Below are 22,221 nucleotides of genomic sequence, written 5' to 3'. Positions count from 1 at the left end.
CTTTATAATTTGTATGCAAAGAAAACGGCAAATTTTCGTCAATGTCGGACACTTTGGGCGAGGAAAATGCCCTAAATTTCATCAACCCTTGGAACCACCACTGAGCGCCAACTGCGAAATGCGAGAAAACTTCACGCTCAGCAAATAAGCAGATCACCAGCAGAACGCATGCAGTGACGGGCACAGTAAACACTCACATAAGCGGCGCAATTCATCTATGCGACTCTCCAACTCCGTGCAGAGTTGAATGGGGCACGGACCGCGGTCGCTGGATGGCCGTATCGCCGGCGCCTCCAGCGGCAAGTCTCGCTGGTGGCTTAACGAGGCAAAGTTCGTCACTCTCTAACCGGCTAAGAAGTTGGTCTCGCCCCGGCCCCGGCGGCACCGCGGCCGGCACCTGTACAGAGAAACGGTAATCTGACGTCGGCTCATGGCACAGCCAACAGCATATTAGTCAAACGCCAGGAATTAATTGGCTAACTTGATCCCCGCTCGCATGGCCCGAGGTGTTCGGGTGTGTAGCTTGTCAGCTATTGACGTCATCGTCTTCGAAAAGCCGTGTCTGGCAACTTCGGCCACGTGCGCAGTATCTGCATGAAATGACGGAGATGAAACAGTGCTGTAATGCTGAAACTGGGGCCTTGAGGCAGTTATGAAGCAAATTTCAGCACTTCAGTTTGAATGATAATATTCCTGCGGTGAATGACAGATAATTTAGGCATGGATACCTTCCATTTCGGTATCATTTCGGGCGTCTCCTTTGCAAGCAAAGCGCTCGCGCTTCATACTCGGCTATAAACCGCACAACATTACTTAGAAATTACACGTCAAGTGTTCCTTATGAACCACTTATCATGAATTTTGCCACGCATATTCGTACGCAAGGCGTGATTTATGTCGGAAAGTCGTGCAACATGCACGTTTCGAGCGACATCAAACGGCCCCACACCGCAGGGCCGTGGCGGTGCGGTGTCGGGCCTTTTGGCCTTGTCGGGCGACATTTACCGTCCCCGGTGAAACACGAGCCTGCGGTCAATGTTTCGCAAACCGTAACACCGGGCCACAGTCGCCGTGGCGGTGGCCAATCTTGGCCAAACACCTCACTGGAGGTACTGGATGGGGCCGAAAACGTCCCACTGCGACACAGTTAACAATGGCCATGCCGTAAGGCGGCGCGCTGAGCGGCACAAAATTGAGGGAGAGCGAGTTACAAATGTGCTGAATGGTTTTATCTTTATCATTGGCGTGAACTGTCAGGTTACCACTCGATGGACGCCAACATTTAGATCTGTTGCATTACAACCAGTGCGTGGTGAATTAGAGACAGAACAGAGAGGTAGAGGTACCCAAAGACCAAAGACCGAAGTCGAACATCTGATGAAAGGGAGAGCTGTTGAGGTTAGGAGAAATTGATTGTTCAGAGGCTTTTATATGTAATACATAAGTATAAATTCCGTAACAAAGGGTGTTTAAATGTTTGTTACTTTTTGTCGTCATTTGTCATACAAGCTGTGTGTTCCTACCTAGTTGCACAGAAGGTGCTATGCGTTTCAACCATTTGTGAACGGTGAAATGTTGACTGTCTCCATACCAAGACTGTAATGTTTCTAACTTTTCCCATTCGATTTCGGTAACCCGCGCCCCACTGGGGTCTGTGTATAACACGCCCTACTGGGGGGGGGGGGCTATTCATAGCCCCCCCTCCTAACTCCGAAACTACTGGGCCGATCGTCAAAATTCAAACGACGTCTGATAGCCCCGGAAAAACTGTCGAGCGAAACCTAATTTTATTGACCTCGAGGTCACCGATGACGTCACAGGTCAGGTCAAAGTAAAAATTATTAGCACTTTGGCTTGTTCACATTTTGGGCTCTGGCCGCCGTCTTACAAGTCAGATCAGGCTCATTTTTGGTTTCCACACTCGTGAACAGATGCTCTAGATACCTTGAGGGTACCAAACTTGTACTTTGATTTTCAGGTCAGGGTCAGGTCATCACAGGTCACGAAAATATTATATCATGCGTCGGTCACGTGACACATGTTTTATGGTCCATTTAGGCCATAGATTTCGAATTTGATGTCGTCTGTGTCATTCGAGGTCATTTTGAGTCGAATTTAGCTTAGGTCAGGTCACTTTCAGGTAAAAAAAGGTCAAATTTTGAGGTTAAAAATTTTCAACAAAAAAGGTGTCTATTGGATGCAGTTTGAGCTCAGGAACACGATGGTGCCATTTATATTGGTGTACGATGTCAAATACGTACTGAAAAATTGATTTGAAAAATTAATAATTGTGAATTTTTTGCAATAATGCGTATAACTTGGCCATTTTTGAAGATATTTAGCTAAAACTTGCTAGAGTTAGTCATAATCATGCGTTCTGTCACATATATTCCGTTTTTTTCGAAAAGTCAAAAACTTTCTGAAAAAAATGTAAAAATATAAATTTTGAATATTATTATATAAGATTTTCGAAATTTTCAAAATTTTGAAAATCCGAGATAGCAGTTTGATAGCGCGGTCAATTCTGAGTCCTTTCATGCAAAGAAATTGGATCTAGCTTAAAAACTGAGCTCTTGGGAGCGATTGCCGTGGTTCAATGTTTTGCGTCGAAATCGGACGAACATGACGTCACTCTGACGTCATTTCCGGCCGACCTATGGTAGCTAAGAAGTTCAAATTTTGACACAAGGTGTCAAATTGATGCAGCCGAAGGTACTGAAAGTTTGGCGTCGATCCGTCAAGCGGTTTGGAAGTTATTGCAGAAAAACGGGAGGGGGGGCTATAAATAGCCCCCCCCCCCAGTGGGGCGCGGGGTAAGTTCCCGGCAAACAAGCCAGACATATCCCTGGGGAAGACTGCTTGAAAACTGGAGAGAATCGGCCGCGTAACAAGCCAGCAGACGAGGACGCCTGCTCCGCGAAATGCCTGCCATCACTAGGCTGACTCAAACTGAAAAAAAAACTAACAGGCCGAGCTCTTACTGTGCTAGACCAGTGCTCATATTCACTTTGTATCCAAAGCCAATATACCTACCGTGGAAGCCTCAACACAAACAGAGTTCATCGCGAATCTAAGTATGACTGACAGCTCACCCAATACGTCAGATAAACTAGTGGCAACAGACCCACCAGCAATAATTCCGGAGAGCCCACCAACCGCAGGGATCTCAGCGCAGCTCGGCCGCTCGTTTGGTTACGGAGCGAGCGAAGCGAGCGTAGTCTTTCCATAGATTAACGGAAATTTCTGAGTATGAGCGGCCGGCCGGCCGTGGTCACGCTTTTGCGAGGCTTATATCTCAGCAACCACTTGACCGATTTACACGCGGTAATTTTTGTAGGGTAGCTTCATTCCTTCTACCAAGTATTGGACTATTCCCGATGCATGTGGGTGACCCCTTATGCACGTGCCACGTGCAAAACGAAGAGGTGTCACTTTTGTAATTGTTGCAATATCTCGGTAACTACTTGGCCGATTGCGCTGAAAGTTGGCATGTAGGTAGGCACCCACTAGGCACTGCATATACATGTGCCAGAGTTGGGGTGCTGCTGCACGTGCGCACGTGCAGGGGTCGTTTCCAGATCTCGAGAACGGCTGGACCGATTGCGCTCAAATTTGGTACACGGTTAGGGACCGGTTAGTAGGGTGCCGTGCACAAGTCAGTTGGGACCCATTTTGCACGTGCGCACGTGCAGGGTGCCGCTTCCAGATCTCGAGAACGGCTGGGCCGATTGTGCCCAAATTTGGCACATCGCTAGAGACCAGTTAGTAGGGTGCCGTGCACAAGTCAGTTGGAGGTACCCCCTCGCAATTTCGCACGTGCAAGGCCCACCCTCTCGCTCGCTCCGTTAGTCGCCCCAAAAGGCGTTATACTGGTAATATAATTGTCTCATTCCCCAGAGTGCAGTATCCGTTTACCATCGCTGGCAGTCAGACGGTGCTGGGCGTACCAGTGTGTCCGTGATCAGGCATTTGGTCACATTACCACAGCTACGTCATTGCAGGACGCGGATACCCAAACGAATGTTCGTGGGTGGATACTGGATAATGGTATATCACGTGATAGGTTACGGTTTCGAAGGAGACGCAACAAGCACGGGGAAACAGTGTTCCGAAATCTCCGAGCATTCCAATATACTGTTCAAGTTGCAATGTTTATCAATATATATGAACCGAATGGTGACTGAATGAAAAGCTTTCCTAATTACGCTCCTCACCATACACAAGGTAGATTAACTTGAGCCGTTTGTACTCAATTCTGTGCTGCCTAGCGCATATTGGCACTCTCATATACTCAGACACAGCTCTAAACAAAAGTCTCATCACAGCCGAGGGCTGACGTCGGGTTCCACACCCCGACTGCTGCCGCGCCCCTGACCACAGCTCTCAGCTGCTTGACCCGTCATTTCGGTCAGACCGAAATTATGCCACGAAATGCTACGAATTCGTTTGCTAGCAGCATTCATCGAGTTATGTTAAAGAGTTATGCCTGAGGATGTTTACCCTCAGCACTCAGCAAGTCTCCGTACCCTTGCCCAGTTCGTCACGACATGGCCTAGCCAGCCATTGACGTGACTCGGCGAGGTCGAGAAGCGTGAACGGGTGTTTTTTGAACAATTAGCCCACCCAATTTGGATAATGTGTCGCGCCAGGCTGTCTCTGAACCCGACTGACAGCCGGTAGGTTTTGTGTGCTACCTGTCGCGCGCTTTATGGATGACAAAAGGCGCCGGCCCGCCGCTGGCTGGATCGTGTTTTTCTTGTCAGAAGTGGACTGAAGGCGCTTCGTGCTTTGCGTCTCGGCGAGCTCCTTTGTTAGGCGCATTGTGATATGTATTAGCCATTCCGTTTGTGCACCGGCAGTAAACACTTTGGTTATATGCTAAAATATGTTCGGCAGGCACAAAGCTTACAAGCCACATTTAGTAAGTCAGCGTATGTTTAAAGAACAATAAATATGTTACCTTTCGCATAATAAGCGTTCAATGATTCCTGATTATAATTCATATTTTTTCATCTTCTCAAGTTTGCTGCTATATTTCGTGGCGCTATGCCTTTTAGCGGGTATTTTTATGCCATTTCAGATTCGTTTGATGGTAGGACATGATGGCTGCCCGTCCCGTGGAACAGACACTTCACAATGTAATGGGCTGGGATCCCCACTAGCCACTACCCAGTATTCAGCCGCCCAAATGCGTCTGGTCTGATTATTGTTTCTTGAATGATTGAACTTTCCAATACGTGTCCAATCGTACGATTTCATTCACTTCGACGCATATCGTGAGAAGAGCCTCGAAACCCTTTTCCAGACCTGGGCGTCAGCTGTAGGCAAGCGCTCTAAACTCGAGCTTTATATTGTGTCCGGTAGGTAGCGCGGAAGTGGACTTCTGACCGAGTGGAGCCGCCCTCTTGGGCGCTGCTGACCTTCAGCGCTCGTTGCACTTGTTCTGTCATATTTTTCTTACCCGTAGTCATTGTTAACACTTCATCTGCTTTTTTTTCTATGGAACTTAATTTTATCGACCAGGCCGGGCCCGCAAAACACTAGGGTTACAATTTGATGTCCGGTTATCGTTGGACGAGCAAAGCAGGATGACCAGGATTTAAAGGATTCTGGGGCGCCTCCTTTCGATTTATTGTAAAATAGCATTCCAACTAATTTTGATAAATTATGTTGACTTATGATTCATTCCTCGACAACTTCATTTAAAATACATGCTTTGACATACAAAGTCCCTGACTCACCTTACATTTCCTCAGCGCGTACGGCGACATTCCCTGCCGGGCGTTCGGCGGCCCAGGTGTGTCGGGTGTATTCATCCGCGCCGGTGCGCAGGTGCCGGCCCAGGGTCGTCAGTCAGCTGGCGAGAGGGGTTCCGAGTGGAGGGCGGAGCGACTGCCGACGGGAGAACAACAGCCACAGTTTGAACTGCCAGGGCGCTGGATACCAGCTCGCAATGGGTGTGACACAGTGGGCTGTTTTCGTGGCTGCTCTGTCGTTAGGTGAGTGGATACGATGGGAACACAGAGGGATGGGTGCTCAGTTGGGCTGATGACGGTTGGGGTGGGGCGGGATGGTGTGGTTTGAATCAGAATTTGAATTGTACATATATGTTCCTTTGTAACTGCGCAATGGGTATCAGATAGTCGTCGGAGATGTTGCTGTAACATAGGTTTAAAAGATTCTTTTGCATTAAAATTAGACGTGAACATCAAAATCGCCCGAAGCTGGCTGGTACACTTCTCGAGCATTCTTGTTCCCGTTCATTACATTTTATATGCCTTCATTCGGCGCCCTGCGTGTCGTAAGCCCTGGCAATATTCCGGTAGTTTTTGACTGGATTGATTTCGTGAAATGATGCAATTGCTCACTCAAACTATGTCATCGATTCCGTAGCGCTTGTCAAATTTCCATGTTGGACAAATTTGCATCTCTTGCGTCGCATGGGTCAGTACCGTATGAGTCATGCCGATAGCATTCAGCTACGACGAACGTGAAACCGGTTACTCATATGGCACACAGGCGAGCACGAACCATAGGAGCTGTTTTGTTTGTCTGTTGTATCCGACTAGCGCTGAGGTCATGGAACTGCATTGCTATAGGACCTCAATCTTAAAAATGTATCCGTTCTTTACAAATAAATATGCCACGTAAATTCAGATAACTAATGCATCCACACTGTACGGCATAGGAGACATTTTCATCACTACAATAAACGACTCTCACAGTCTTACTTTCTCAGACTTACATTCACATGTTGTCATGTCAAAAATGAAACGATTGCAATGTTCCCTGACATCGGCGACTCGGTTTATTTTCAGCCTCCGGCCAGAGGAACCCGTCGATATCGTTCATCAGCAAGGAGACGGTGACAGACATCGGAGCAACGGCGCTACTGAAATGTTCAGTGCAGGTAAACTAACGAAATTGGACTGTAGATAAATGGTAAACAATCGATAGTCGTGTACACCTTCGTAACGTATGGATTTGCGTTCTGCAATTGATAATCATGACGTCAAAGAATATAACATCCAGCACATGACGTCAACTATAAAAAAATAACGCGATTGTGTGTGCGCGCAAATAAACTCACATGATCTCACGAAAACCACATCCACCAAGGGAGCTTCTGAGGGAATCTTCAGGGGATCCTCTGAAATGTTTTCATTGATGGTACTTTTGTAGCGCTGTCTAACCCGAAAACGCACTTCCTTTCTCAGTTCGCCAGCGAATCCCCGGTGATGTGGTTCAAACAGGCCAGCGGGCATAACGTCAACGACGTGCCCATATCGACCAACAACATCCTGATCGCGCAGGAGCCGCGCTTCTCCATCGACCGTGAGGGCGACACGGTCACACTGAAGGTCGGTCGGATGATAGTCGTGTACAAATCGTGTACAATTACAAATATTACGCGAAATGTCTCGGCTGGGGTTCAGTTTTGGAAATAGCGATGTGTGTAGAAGCGAAGTTTGACCTAAAATGTTAGATTTTTTGATGTATTATGCTAGCTCGACAATCTACTACTTTTTGCAAGCTCATAGCTGGGTAGCGTATGCTTTGTCACTGTTTCTGTCAAATTATTATTATAATATATCGAGTCGAGAATGATGAACACCACAATCGGAATCATATCTACCTACTATGAACGTCAAACCCCTTGAGGCCCCACTTTTTTGCGATAATTTTTAAATGCGTCAACTTTCGTTGACAATATTCTGGCAATGTATGTTTCAGAACCTGCCGAAACTTTTATTACTAAGGTATTTTGACGCCAAACGATTATGGAAGGTACTTCTCATTCACTCGTAATGCTAAGGTCAATTCAGGCCCGGGCAGAGGCTTGCGCTCGGCCACACTCGAGCCCCGCCACCAGCGCCATCTGCCCTAAATGCCATCTGCCAGCGCCCGCTACCGCTACCAACTACCGCCCACCATCAAGCCTGGATGGAGCGCGAGACGCGAGTGACCGGTCGCCGGGCAAGGAGCGCCAGAGGGGTAGGGCGGAGCTTAGCGCTGACGTCATTACGTGGCTCCGCCTCATGAGCGCGTAGCCTCTACCCAAACAGCAGATTCGTTCCGTGAAATTTAACATTACGAGTGAATGAGAAGTACCTTTCATAATCGTTTGGCGTCAAAATACCTTAGTAATAAAAGTTTCGGCAGGTTCTGAAACACACATTGCCAGAATATTGTCAACGAGAGTTGACGCATTTAAAAATTATCGCAAAAAAGTGGGGTCTCAAGGGGTTTGACGTCCATAGTAGTGTGCGGTGTGGTTTTGCCATCTGCTATTCATCTCAGCGAGCTCGGGCGGTTTCAGATCAGCGACATCCAGGAGTCTGACCAGGGCACGTACGAGTGTCGGGTACAGATCAGTGTCCGTGAGTCCATCAGTGGCACGGTGCTGCTAGCCGTCCGACTGAAGCCAGTCATCTCGGACAACTCGACAAGGTCAGAGAGCAGAGAACTGGTGGGAGGGGCGCGCAGTGCGGGAGAAAAATGTGCGTGGATGATCATCAGATAAGTGCGGATTTTTGGAAAAGACTCCGTTTAGGGCAGTGTTGTTTAGTTTCTTTGAACGAAAACGATTTCGTTTATGTACGTGCTTGCAATGTATTTTGTAGGGATATGCTCAAAGGCATGAATGTAAATATCGAAGTGCCAGTGTCTCCATTTCCCATGTAAATCGTGGCCTGAAATTGTAAGTTAACTCATGCATACTGTAGCAACGTGGTCGGGTTCTTGATTGGACTCCCTCTTCTCAATTTGTGTCCTACCCGAGCCTTCCGTGACTTGGCTCGTACATTTCCGTATTCATCTCGGTGTTCTGATCTGGGACGTCCTTATCTTACATATTCTGACCTGACCTGGCTCCGAGGCGCTCCCTGTGCCTTTTAGCGATAACCAGTCATATCTCACCCGACGTTAGCTCGGGCGGATCCTTGCTCATCCCTGCACTGACGCACCCTGACCTTTCACAGGTCTGTGATTGTCTCCGAGGGCGAGACGGCCGAGATTGCCTGTTACGCTACCGGATTCCCCACGCCGGAGATCACGTGGAGGCGGGACAACAACTTCCTGCTGCCGACCGGCAAGGCCATCCACCGGTCAGTAGCACACAGGAAGACTATTCAGTCCTGATTGGTCCCCGTAATGGTGTCATCTTTCGATAGTGTCAATTTGCAGCTGACTTGTGCCTTGTCATAATTGTTGCTTCCGCCGCTGTTGGCTTTGAAGTGTGTCTTCATTTGCGTATCGAGCTGTCAACCACAGACCAGTCAACCATCTTCGCTATCCTTTGGAATATAATATTCATCACCCGCAGCCGTCAGAGAGCAGCTTGGAAAAGTAACAAAGTAGCTAAATATGTTTCCCCTCCTCCAGTTCTAACGTTCTTTCCGATCGACAGTGGTAACGTTCTACGTATGGAGAACATTCAGAAGATTGCCCGAGGCACCTACTACTGCGTGGCCGACAACGGCGTGGGACGCGGCTCCAAGCGGAACGTGGCCGTGGAGGTGGAGTTCGCTCCCGTCATTACCGTGCCCAGACCGAAGGTCTACCAGGTAAGGATGGCGGTATCAGGACCCGGGGGCCATCGTTTGGGCATCACTGGCACGGCAGTCATGCCTTATTGAGATAGGCAGTGACACTAATGTGAAGCGGATAGAGGCCGTTTGGCGTAAATATTTTATAGCGCAAGGCTGCTAGGACTAGGGTGGCCGATAGTCTTCGTTTCACGAACAAAGCAAGTAGTTGCTGATTATTTGATATCAACGTTGTAAGTACTGCTTCAGTACCTACTTGTGCTGCATGGAGTGGAAGTGAATTGCCTCCTCTCGCCTCCAAACGAATATTATATAGAATATATTTAGTTACCTGTGCGTTAGCGATCTCCATTTACATGTTTCCGCTCTTTTTCTCCAGGCTATGCAATATAACATGGACCTGGAGTGCCTGGTGGAAGCCTATCCACCGCCAAGTATTACCTGGCTCAAGGACGGTATCGTCCTCAACAACAACCAGCATCAGATGTAAGCTCTTCTCCTCGCTTTATTTAGTTGTAATTACAGCAACGGGGACCGAAAAAAGTCAATCTTCATTTGTTTCATTACACTATGCAACAGTCATTTTGTTCCTGAGTAACGACCGATTTTTTTGGACTCATTGGGTCCCATTATAACCGAAATGGGCATTTGTTTTGATCTGAAAATGCTTTTCCGGTTTTCAGAGACGATTTTCGATTTTTGGCCCCGAAATTCGGTTTTTGGCCCACTGTGTCCGGTGTAATTGAGTAATCGACTCGCGGTAACTTTCATCGCCCTTCCTATGCCACAAGCTTTCGAATGATATCTGGTTTTGCATATTTGCGTGCAAAAATAACGTCATAAATCTATGTTAAAGTAAGAAAATGTTGAAATTTTGTAAAAATTTGACATTTTTTTCGATTTCATTTCAAAATAGAGAAAAAACTAAAGGCCCTATCCAAATTCTGAGCCCAGTTCCTTGAAGAGCATTCAATTTCCGTTCGGAAGGTACTATTTTAGTGCATTTTATCGGTTTACTGTGGCGTCCAGATTGAGTCACTTGAAAAACGGGCCCCCAACAGATCAAGATTCTGAGCGACAGGACTGCTCAAAAGTAAGTTCCTGCGTGTGACCCGAGGTCACAAGGGGTCAACAAAATGACCTCAGTTGACCCCTCGTTGATCCTATGGCGTTAACATACGTTATCAGGTTAATGCTATGTGATATGACTTAGGATATGTGTTTAGGTTAACTCCAATCTGGACGCCACAGGAATCCGATAAAATGCACTAAAAAGGTACCTTCCGAACGGAAATTGAATGCTCTTCAAGGAACTGGGCTCAGAATTTGGATGGGGCCTTTAGTATTTCCTCTATTTTGAAATGAAATCAAAAAAAAATGTCAAATTTTTACAAAATTTCAACATTTTCTTACTTTAACATAGATTTATGACGTTATTTTTGCACGCAAATATGCAAAACCAGATATCATTCGAAAGCTTGTGGCATAGGAAAGGCGATGAAAGTTACCGCGAGTCGATTACTCAATTACATCGGACACGGTGGGCCAAAAACCGAATTTCGGGGCCAAAAATCGAAAATCGTCTCTGAAAACCGGAAAAGCATTTTCAGATCAAAACTAATGCCCATTTCGGTTATAATAGGACCCAATGAATAAGAAAAATTCGGTCGCTTTCCAGGAACAGAAAATTTTTCATTTTTTGTTGCAGTTATCGAGATGTCACCGGGACAACAGAAAACGCAAAATGTAGTTCAAAGAATCAGTCATTATATCCCAAGTTCTCGAAATACAAGTCATCTCTAACTTTATCACGCTATTCTTGAATTCGCCTTTTATACACTCGATAAATAAATCAATGTTCATTCACGTTTCCACATTTCACAATTCCTATGTTCCATCAGCAATGTAAGAAGCTCTAGCGTCCCTAATCTCTCCAAACAACCACATCCATTATCTGACATTATTCTCTCATCTTAGGATGTCTATGTTCCCTATCACGGACCAGACAACTGACAGCAACCTGCGTACGCTGACAATCGAGAAGAAACAGTACGGCAACTACACCTGCCGCGCCGCCAACCGGCTCGGGACCACCGAGTCCGTCGTCGAACTCGTCGGTGAGTCACACTTTCTCGCCAGGTCAGGTCAGGTCAGCTTGTGGAGTCTGCACGGGAGAGCGGGATAGGTCAAGGCGGATCAGGCTGGGGTACTAAGATATGCTGATCGCTAATGCTTATACAAATCTATAAAGATAGCAAGTCATTTCAGGTCTTTTTTCGGGACTGGGAATTCGAGTCATTGGTGTTGCATGATGCATCGCTTTATCTATTTATGCCTTCATCGTTATATTATAACTGTATACAATTTACCTAATAGTTATATTTGAATGTCATTTGCCCGTTCATTTCCATTCCTGTAACGCCTGAATCCATACAACTATGACTAACCGTGACACCTTTCTGTCTTCAGAGGCCTTCATTCCGGTGTGCCCCCCGGCTTGTGACGTACCCGGGTACAGCACCAACAGCCGCGCACCGCCGCTGGTGCTGGCCAGCGCCGTGCTGGTCGCCGTGCTGGTCGGCGCTGTCACCGCCGCTGGCCTGAGGCACCACTGAGGCAGCGCTGAGGCAGAGCTTAGCCAACGCTGAGGAACTGTTGCCCGGTAAGTGACGCTGTCAAGGAGGCGGATTGATAAGTCGATAAACAAATTATGGTCGTGCTTTTTATTACCGTATTTTGTTTTCGTCTTTCATGATAAAAAAATGAGTTTACCTATAGGTATGTTGTCATTGCTTACCCTAAACCCAATAAGTCGATTTTTAGACCTGTGCGTAACCAGATTTAATCTATCATTTTGCGCTTATTTTTCCAGAGAGCTCAACAGACAGAATCTCGAAATGCGGGAAACATCGTGATCTTCCGTCCGTTATCGATGGCTGTTGGCAGTGGCCGAAAAGCTGTGGGCTGCAGCGCTGTAGCTGATTGACATCTCCGACCACACAACCACAAAGAGACGTCTGTCACAACACTGTCATTCTTCACAGTGTAATCCGAGACTTTCGTCAATGATCCGTCCAACAAGTGAACTTGCATTATGATAAATGGTTGGAGTTGGTGTTGACGTGTCTACTGAACTTCAGCAGATGGATATAAATAGGCCTATAATAGATTTGTGAGTTTGACGAATGGTGTGCTGCTTTCCCAGTGTCGTGTATAAGCTCACTGGTAAGCATTTAGAAAGTGATGATGCTGGTTTTGCTATACCGTAATGTACACGTGTGGACTCGCCTATATGTTATGTAGCATTGAAGTCGTGATGTTGCAGCTGAACACTGGCCCTTGTGAATCTTTGAGCTAGGATGTGTGTGCCAATGTATTGAGAACGATCTAAACGTTGTTTGTATAGAAATAACAGCTCATGATTTCTAGGTGTAGTTTTAAAGGACATCTACATATAACCTTATTTTTGAAAAGGCTGAATAGCATATCTTTTATTTTTGATTATAACGAATTGCAGATCTTCTATTCCTTAGGAACGAACAGTACTGCGTCACACAGCCAATGCAAACTGATGTCTCAAATACAAATGTTCTGTATGCCTAAACATAAAAGTGACGCCTATAGGTCCAGTGACGATAATCAGTACCTTCTTTTTGCAAGACCGTTTACTGCTGCTTGTGCTCACTTTTTGTTATTTCTTTCATGATTCCATCTTAATTTTGTCTTGTCTTGGATAACCTTGTAGGGCCGTACAAATAAAAAAAAATGCTGCAAAAATGGTTTATTTTATTCACTTATGTATTATGACGCTCATTATCAAACCGTATAAATATTGAAAACGAATGCGATGTTACGTGACCTTTTCTTGAAGCACAAACGCTCGCAGCACATTCGCGTAAGATAAATATCGATCGCAGCACTGCGCATTTTCAGTATAGAAGTCTAACATCTGACGCTGGTAGATCAACCCTCAGACAGTATTTGGATCGGTTGATTATGCCCATGGATTGTCTGATTCCGAAAATTTCAAACGACCACCAGTGTCGCTTTTAGTTGCTCGCTCTGTGAAACGGTTATAACCTATATCTACCAGAAAGATTGCCACCATGGGTATGTATATCGAAGGCAATCCTGCCTCATTTTCACAGCTCATTTATTTCGTAACTCTAAACTCATCATCTTGGACATTTTGTAAGTGGTTCGCCAGTTCCATCTAGCAGTTTCCTATAACAAATTGGTTTATTGATTTACAGCTAAGTAACGCATTCGACAGTGATGACTGCTCATCAAAACACGCTCTTGCAAACAAGCCAGAGTACTGAGTTATGATAGCAGCACATCAAACATTACAGACGCTTACAACCAACCTGGTACTGCCGTTTTAACAAGCTGCTGTCTTTTACTGAAAACAAGCTCGTTACGAGCGTGAAAACTACCGCAGAGTGGGCTAGTTTCCGGATTTCTCTGGAACATGTGTGTTTCTTTCGTCGTTTTTCTGTTCTACCTATCGATATTGCGGTTTGAGTTAATGGTCTTCCGAAAGCCGAAACGTTTCACTTTTACAATAACGCAGCATGAAGTACCAGTAGGACACGATTTGAATAACCTATAAGATATGCTGAGCAATCAATTTCAAAATGAGGAAAGAATAATCGAGGCACTTTCGGTATTTTTGGATCAGAGATAGGAGGACATCGGGCTGAGACGGTTACCTTTTCGCACGACTGTCGCGGTTCAGTGCGTTCCGAGGGACGGTTAACCGAGTTCGCCGAGAGCGAAGGTCTTCAACGCTTATACACTTCAATCCCGGTCGGTTTTGAAAGGTCAGCCTGAGCCAGAAGTAGAATTTGATTTAAATAGGGCTATCCCGCTAATTAAAAAAAAAAATGGAATGTACAAAGACGCTTTGTCTATAAGCAAAAAAGAGATCCTCCATGACCACTGTGAGGCGGGCATGCTGCATCTTGTTACGGACACCTATCCTATATGCGATATGCATTTCAATCGGATTTGAATAAATGAACAAAACACATTAAATAGATGTTCAACACAATCTCATATTTTGCGCAAACTTGCACCCTCTCCCCCCTTCTCCATTCACCTCACCACCTCTAGGCAGATCAACTGCTGTTCCCCGTGACCAGTCTCGGTGCAACTGCCCTCATCACCCCCCCCCCCCCCCCTCCCCCCCCAGTCCAGGCGGGCTCGTCCGGTCCGCCGGCCCGGCGCGATGGCCGCTAGCAGGGGTCGTCCGCGCCGCGGCGCCGCGCCTATAGTTATGACGGTCGCCGCCGCGGCGCTGGCGCTGCGCGCAGTAGTCCGCCAGAGCCCGAGCGGGAGTGCACGCGGAGCCACCGCTGCCAGTCGCCCTCCAGACACCAGCACTGTGTGACTGAGTGCAGTTCAGGGTTTTCAAGATGAGGTCCTTCTGTCTACTGCTCGGCGTCGCCATCATTCAAGGTGAGTTTTGGAATGAGCTGGTGGCTGAAAGGGAGGTTCTGGAAGGTTGCTGTGAGCGCCGGTTTTGAATTTAATGTTGGCGCCGATAGCTCTGTGTATGATTGGGGAATGGAAGTCTTCTATCCATCTATGGCATTTGGAATTTTGTTTTTAGTAGGATTTGTCAAACCTCGTGACATTTCGCGAATGTGCGCTAACCTTCAATCGATCATTTTTCAACTCGGCACCGGACCGGACCTCGCCACTCTTTGTGAGGTGCCACCGCCACAGCGGCGATCGATATAAGGTGTGGTCACGTCGGACGAGGCGGCTTGGGGCGCCGGCGCCGCCTGACCCGTGACCTGTGACCTTTGCCCTCCATTTGAGCCGGCCGGCCACCGCACCCGACGTCTACATCACAGCCCGGCGGGAGTCTGCCCCGGGGCGGTGGCCGCGCCGGCTGGCGGTCCTCTGTGCGGACAGCCGAGCGCCCCTCGGTACCGGTGTTTGCCGGTGCGCGCCTCCTCTCCCGCGCGGTCGTCGGGGTCTGTTTGTCGCTCAAAAACCGCCGCCGGCGCTGGCCACCGGCCGGCGCTGGGCGCTGGTTTTGTTGGCGCTGGCGGGCGGTTGGGACGGGTCGCCAGCCGGCGGGAGTCCCTCCACAGATCAATAATCTCACCCCTTTCAATTGGAAACCGGCGCGCGGCCCGCAGCGCACTGGGACGATTGGCTCACTCCGGGCTGACGGTTGTTCTCGCTGGTCTTTGTTCGGTGGACGGTCGCGCTGCGCTGGCGGGGGTCACTGGAACATCGATCCTGGGCTCAGCTCCCTGACGGCACCGCGCCGCGCAGCGAGCGTATTTTTCGGCGGAACCGGCGCCCGACGGCGATGCCGGCTCTCTGGCGATATTACTGGACCGTGACCTAGCGGAGGGGTTGTAAAGTTGTGCCGGAGAGTGGAGGCGATGGTCCAATTCGCAGGGCAGTTTACGACAGACGAGTAGACTCTGGTTCGGGGGCACATAAGCAATTCATACAGGGCTGTAAAAAGACTCGTGAAATTTTTTTGCTAGTTGTTAACATTTTTACAATAAAATTGATGTCATCAGCGCACAACTTTTTAGTGTAAAGCTTGATCTTGTTTAGCAGACAAGCTTGACGTTCCTAACTTGCTTAGGACTTGGGTCAAGGACTATGTTATGAATAACACATTCCTGCAGTGCATCATTTTATCGCTGGAAGCAGGAAGAATGGATTAAATGCGCAATCTTGATGGCTGAATCCGGAAAAGTTGCGAGTAACTTCACTGCCTTACAGAGGTCCAACATTCCTGTTTTGATAATCCTATCCTGTTTTCACGAACAACCACTGACCGCCTGACATCGTTGCGTGCGTTGCGTGTTATATGATTGGATGAACTCTGGGCAATTGTCTTGCACAACAGAGGCAACTGGAACCTGAGTGATTATCGGTTCTGAACTAAAGTCTAGTTTCACTTCTTAGTCACTTGTTCTCTTCCTCTCATTTGAACTATAGTTTGAAGTTTGAACATGCTTCATATCCAATGAAGTATCATTCTCAGCCGATGAAACTAATAGATTTATGTTTTATTAATTAGTTACGTCTGATTATTGCTTGACCGATAATCGAATACGCTAACGGACATACAACTGAAGGTCCATGGCTTATCTCCGTGGTGCTACTGCGTCACAGGCGTAGCAGTCTCCGGCCGGGCCGTGGAGACTGCGTGAACGCATAGGAAGCTAACGACACGGTGTTGACAGGCGCAGTATCTCCTCACTCCTCAGGTGGCCGAGACTGATAGATAGGGGTTGAATCCTAGCCACCGGGGATCCGGTATCTGATAGGGGAGTTTACGAGGAATAAACAATCAAATATGAAAAACTAACACTTTGTATGTTCGAAGTTCATATTGACTATTCAGCCATATCTTACTGAGCCGGAGCGTTAACTATGAGCGTGTTGACAAATCTGCGCGGAAACAATATGACGCCTCGTGTGTCTGATGACGGTCCGTCAACGGACCCAACACACGGCATGGCGCTGGACTGGCGCCCGGTGTCACACCGCCCGGTCGGCTCGTTCCCGTACCGTTATTTGGTTACTCTATGGACCGCCGCGCCGCAGCGGTACGGACCGGTCGGACGGGCAGACGGTCGGACTGAGGGCTGCAGTCGCCGAGTGCCGCCTGCTGTCCCCAACCGTCCCCGGTAGACGGAAAACCATTAGCAGCAACAGTGCTTACTTGTGGATGCGTTCCGGAATGAATTCATAACGGCGGCCGGCGTCATGAATTATGCATCCGGTAAACCGTCAGCGAAAGTCATCCACGTGCGACTAATTCATTCGCACTTTCGCGCTGACGAGTTCGATCCCTGACCTTTTTCTGTCGGCGTTCTGCAATCGTACAGCAACGGATGCCGACCTCCGCTGAAGCCGGAAATCCTCCTTTAGCGTGACAGGGGGTCTAACTGACTGCGAGGCACCACGCGGGTTCGGACCGGCCCGGCCGCCGGGCGGCGTGCTCTTTGTCTAAGTTGGCGCGCAGCTGAGGGGTTCTGAGTCGATAGTCTATTGGTCACGCACACAGGATGTTGCCGTGATTGTTATCTTGCGACTCGGACCGGTGCAGGCGAGGTGACTATCACCCGCTGTGGAAGTAAGCTCCTGCAGAGGACGCGCGCTTTATCATACCACGTGGCTACCTGAGGCACCGCTGCCGGCGCGGCGGGGGTAGGGAGTGGGACTGGGGAGGAGGGGAGGGGAAGGGAAGGTGGTCAGCGCGGCACGACACAGCGGCCGGACACCAGGTGGTTAATGAGGCTCCCCCTCCCGAGGGACCCTTGCGGCGGCGCCGGGACAGGTAACCGGTAATAGTCCTCACTCCCCTCGTGCTGTGAACCCTCCCGGGCGACTCCGTCCCCTCATTGCGACCCTCTGGACATTCCCCACACAGTCACGCGATTACATTTGTGCGTGCTCGGACTCGTCGATATGCCAGCTTAGCACTGGTCAGAAGACAGAGCTGTGACAGCTGACTAAGGAGAATATCCTTACCGAGAGCTACCCCACGTTGGCGCCACTCTGGTACTTTTACGACCTGTCTGATCACGATTAATGAACACCCTGCCCTGCACCGTTACACCGCGAGACATTAACGCCTTCCCCTCGGACATTAACCAGCGTTCCTTCCTGTCGCATGCCACGACACTGGTACTTTGTCACCTCCAACCCCATCATGACCACCGACGCCCTCGTCACCTGCCTCTCGTTCTGGCTTGGTGAGCCATCACCTGCAACCACCAGTGTCCTGTTGTCTGTTGACCTCTCTACGTGACCTCTGTCATGACCCCTGGTCGTGAGTCTGTGCTACTCAGTGCCGTGACCTGTCGACGTGACCAGGAGGCTCGGCCGTTTTTGGCAGCGCGCTGTCACCCGACTGCGCACGCCTCCGCCCAACCGTTCTGTGCTGCGCGGGCACTAATAACGCCGTCATGCGGTCTGATTTTTGTCCCAATTATCTGCTCACGACGATGGTCTTGTTTCACTGGTTTCGGGTATTTGATTTTAAGTTCGTGTGCTGGCTGCAGCCTTATCGCGCTTTTGAGATGACAAGGAGAAAATCACTTTCCTATATGGATTTGATTGATCTCGTGTCACGCTTTTCATTGAGCTCGATTATCGAGCAAATGAATGCTGGCAAAGGTCGATATGTAACGAATATCGATATTAATCTTGCTCACCCTTAGCCTTTGGATTTGAGCTTAGTTTTTTCTCACCTGCTGAAAGTTTTTTCCTGCCAAGAGTAATAGCTATCACGGCAATCACCTTACACACTACACAATCCCTTACCCCGGCCTAAGCGACAGCAGCGGCTTTTGGGCACCCCTGCCGCCGGAACAGCGGTGCTAATCGCATCAGGGCACGCGCCGTCCGCGCGGGCGTCGGCTGCCCTGTCGGCGCCCGCTGCCCCGGGGGCAATCTGCGGGGGACGGCGGCGACTAATGACACACCGGTCGCCGGCGTCGGCGTCGCCGCCAATGGCGTGTTAATTCACCATTGTCGCCATGCCAGTGACGCGCGCCCTGGGGAAGAGCACAATGTCCGGGCGCCGGCGCCCCTGCCGCCGCGCGCACTGACGCGCGCTATTGGGGCTCCCGTGAAAAGAGGCTTTGCGCCCTATGTTTTCGCAGGGGGAAGGAATGGTTTTGTAAAGCTGTGTGAGCGGGTGCGTTTGGTTGGTTGGTGATTGGTTATGTGTTGAAGGGTCATATTGGTGGTGGGATCTCGAGGCGTGGGTTTGATAAGTGCAGCTGCAGAACGTCAGGAATGCTTCAGTATTGACAGGGTCTGGATATGCTTTATCGTTGTTCCTAGCTAACTTCATAATCCCCTCTTTGTTTGGGCATTATAACCTCAGCGCTGTCACCATTATTTAAGACAAGATCTCGACACGATATCTGCGCGGTACACACGAGCTGACTCGTGTCCAAAAGAATGTCGTTAATGCAAACTGTCGACGCCAGTATCGGCAATCCCCTCCGCAGTGGCTCGCCCGGCGCCAGTCCACTCAGCTGCAGTATTCGCCTGAGCGCCAGTTCGCGGAGCCGCTTTAGAACCATGAGTCACCCTACTGCCGTCCCATAGCCGCATAGCCTCGCCTCAGTCGATTTTCGGACCGTCGCAAAAACTCCCCGCGACAGAATGGTGCGCCGTTTCGGAGTGATTTATTGTGGCGCTCGATGGCGTCTAATCTGCCCCGTCTCCGTCGCTCGGGATAACAGGCCGCACAAAAGGCACCATTCGCCACTGACGCTCTCCGTAGCAAAGTCGAGAAGCTGTGAGGCGAGGGAGTTTTGTCAAGCTTTAGAGGCGAGACGGTGACGGCGCCCAAACCGATCCGGGAATACGTTTAAATTTCCTCCGAATTTAAACTATCGTATCCGCCGTGTCCATGGCGTGTTCGGCGGGGTGTGGCCGCAGCGGAGAACGCCCGCTCCGCCGGCTGACCAGGCCCAGGAAGTGCGGTGGCACCGGGGGTGATTTCTCGCTCGGTGTCCCGCTGCGCACCGCTGGCAGTTCTGATGACCCTACCGCCGCCGCCGCCGCCGCCGCCGCCGCCGCCGCCGCCGCCGCCGCTTCGTACGCGGCGATGGGAACGGAAGCGTTACCCCCAGACACCGTGATGGCCTCTACACGAGTCGCCGAGCAGGTGGACCCTATCCTTGTCGTTCGAAGGATGTTTGTGTTTAGCCAGCTAAAAGTAGCTGGATTGTGGCGTGTATTGCTGATTTTTATCTGATTATGATTGAGTATCCTCTGGTTGGACCTCTCTGGTTTGAATGGGACGTTCATTCTTTGTTCTTCGTGGCTATATTTCGAACAAAATGGAAGGATATCATATCCCCTGAAGCTGACATTTTTAGGCTACTTTGCGACCAATGGCACTTCACCAGACAAAGGGTTTCTGGCGCTGACGTCCAGTGTTATAGCTTCCCGATCCACCGTTTCCTGAACCGGAACACTGGCTAGTTTCCCGTACCCTCCCACGTGTCTGGGCGTCTCTCAGCCAGCTGCAGCTCCCGGAGTCCGTCGGTGTCTCATCTCTAGCTGTCTCGCTCAATAACCCCCCCCCCTGTCTCGTCTCCTCGCTACCCCTCCCCTGAACGGGGGAGGAGTGACGTCATCTGATCGGCGGCCGCGCCCGTGGCCTGTCCGGCGGCTGGGCGGGGAGGGGTAGGGGTTGGGGAGGGTATACGGTCCGCCACCACCTCCCCCCACCCCTCCCCGGTCGCCGGGGCCGGTGGGTTGCGGATGGCTGCGTTCGACCGTCCGCCCGGTCAGCGACAGGTGCGCCGCGCCGCTTACCTACGCAGGACGGGGGAGGGTAGAGTGGCGTCTTACCCCGCCTCGCACCTGCTCATGGCGTATTACCGAGGGCCAGGGACTGCCTCGGGCATCTACACCCCGCCACGGTCTACGGGTCCCACCGGCCGGGCCGAGTCGACCGTCTACGGCCGTCCACCGGCTATCAGGATCGTTTTGCGGTTCCGCCTGCATTTCCAAATCCAAGGCCGCCAGAGCTGGACTATTTGCCGCTAAGCCGACCAAACAGGCCCCGGCGCTGTAACAGCCTTGAGGCGAGTGTTCGCTTCGCTGTTAGTTATACCATCCAGTTGGGTTTCCCTGTGTCTAGCGATTGTTAACCCGCGCGGGGCTGGGGTCTCCAGCCGAACGCGCGGGGCTGGGGGGGGGGGTAAATTTTACCCCCCTGTTATCTCCCGAACTAACGGTCCGATTTAAAAAATTCAAACGCCAATCGAAAGCTCTCATCACGAACTACTAAAAACATGTACTTAATTTAAAGTTTGAGGTCAAGGTCAAGGTCAGGTCAAGGGTACAAATTGCAAGTTTCTACAGTATCGGCCTTGCACCGTAGTTGCCGAAGAATGGAGTCATGGACTGAGACTGATCGCCCAAAACGTGTTCTTAGGCTACCAAGACAATATTCGTTGCATACAATATCATTCAGAGGTCAAGGTCAAGGTCAGGTCAGGTCAGGTCAGGTCACCAAAAAACAAAATATAGAAAAGGGCATGTGCGACACATGTTTTATGGGTCATTTTACTCATAGAATTCAATAGGCACACTCAATAAGTGATATGGACCACCTCTGGATGAATTTCAGGTCGAGGTCAGGTCAAGGTCAGGTCAAGTGAGGTCAAATTTTGAAGTTGGTTGTTAAGGCCTAAAAAGGTGTCTATCTGATGCAGTTTTTCACGGCGAATCGAATGGTGCTATTTTTGTTTCCGTACGAGGTTTAGAACTTCCAAAAAAGTTATTTTTCAAAAAATTTGTGTGTCGTGACGTCATAAAATTTTGAATAACTCCCACATTTTTGAACCGATTCTTCTAAAATTTGGTATGTAGGTGCACATAGACCACTTCTCTGACATATATTCCGGTTTTTTTCGATAGACTCAATATTTTGGATTTTATAATGATTTTCCCAAAAAAGTCAGTTTTTTGAAAAATATTAGGCCAAAATCCAAAATTTTCAAAAAACCGAGATAGCCATTTGATAGACAAAGTAAAATTACGTATAACCTTTTTTGTTACGTCTTGATTACTTTAAAAATGAAGATGTTAGCGGCGTTTGAACTTTTGCCGTTTTTGAGGCGAAAATGACGAACATGACGTCACTAAAACGTCA

The 22,221-nt window shown here is 49.2% G+C and overlaps 2 protein-coding genes across 9 annotated transcripts in view; both read left to right on the top strand.

Annotated features, from left to right (window-relative positions):
- The first annotated feature begins 5,837 nt into the window (after window positions 1-5,837).
- On the top strand, window positions 5,838-13,325 carry LOC122364963 (lachesin-like). Its single transcript, XM_043335791.1, has 10 exons — window positions 5,838-5,999; window positions 6,819-6,910; window positions 7,218-7,361; window positions 8,321-8,451; window positions 8,982-9,107; window positions 9,410-9,566; window positions 9,928-10,034; window positions 11,526-11,665; window positions 12,018-12,210; window positions 12,421-13,325. Exons 1-9 carry the CDS (start codon window positions 5,954-5,956, stop codon window positions 12,161-12,163), a joined length of 1,089 nt encoding a protein of 362 aa, XP_043191726.1. The 5' UTR covers window positions 5,838-5,953; the 3' UTR covers window positions 12,164-12,210; window positions 12,421-13,325.
- A 1,419-nt stretch (window positions 13,326-14,744) lies between these two features.
- The window catches only part of LOC122364954 (fasciclin-3-like), a 57,425-nt gene continuing 49,948 nt past the window's right edge, over window positions 14,745-22,221 (top strand). For 3 of the 8 annotated variants that reach the window (XM_043335771.1, XM_043335768.1, XM_043335767.1), the window contains exon 1: window positions 14,745-15,008. In XM_043335771.1, coding sequence (XP_043191706.1) covers window positions 14,966-15,008 — 43 coding nt within the window. In that variant the 5' untranslated portion in view covers window positions 14,745-14,965. The remainder of the gene's footprint in view (window positions 15,009-22,221) is intronic. The other 5 variants (XM_043335773.1, XM_043335770.1, XM_043335769.1 and 2 more) reach the window with 3 other exon arrangements.

This window comes from Amphibalanus amphitrite, unplaced genomic scaffold (genome assembly GCF_019059575.1).
Source record: "Amphibalanus amphitrite isolate SeventyFive unplaced genomic scaffold, NRLGWU_Aamphi_draft 000709F_arrow, whole genome shotgun sequence".
Taxonomy (NCBI): domain Eukaryota; kingdom Metazoa; phylum Arthropoda; class Thecostraca; order Balanomorpha; family Balanidae; genus Amphibalanus; species Amphibalanus amphitrite.
Note: the sequence above shows the minus strand (reverse complement) of the source record. Positions and strands in the feature narration are given on the sequence as shown.

What these genes read in the sequence shown, in the direction of transcription:
- LOC122364963 (XM_043335791.1), top strand. Translation starts at nt 5,954, where the DNA reads ATGGGTGTGACACAGTGGGCTGTTTTCGTGGCTGCTCTGTCGTTAG. An exon ending in CGTGGCTGCTCTGTCGTTAG is followed by an intron (nt 6,000 to 6,818) that starts GTGAGTGGATAC and finishes GTTTATTTTCAG; the next exon opens with CCTCCGGCCAGAGGAACCCG. An exon ending in TACTGAAATGTTCAGTGCAG is followed by an intron (nt 6,911 to 7,217) that starts GTAAACTAACGA and finishes TTCCTTTCTCAG; the next exon opens with TTCGCCAGCGAATCCCCGGT.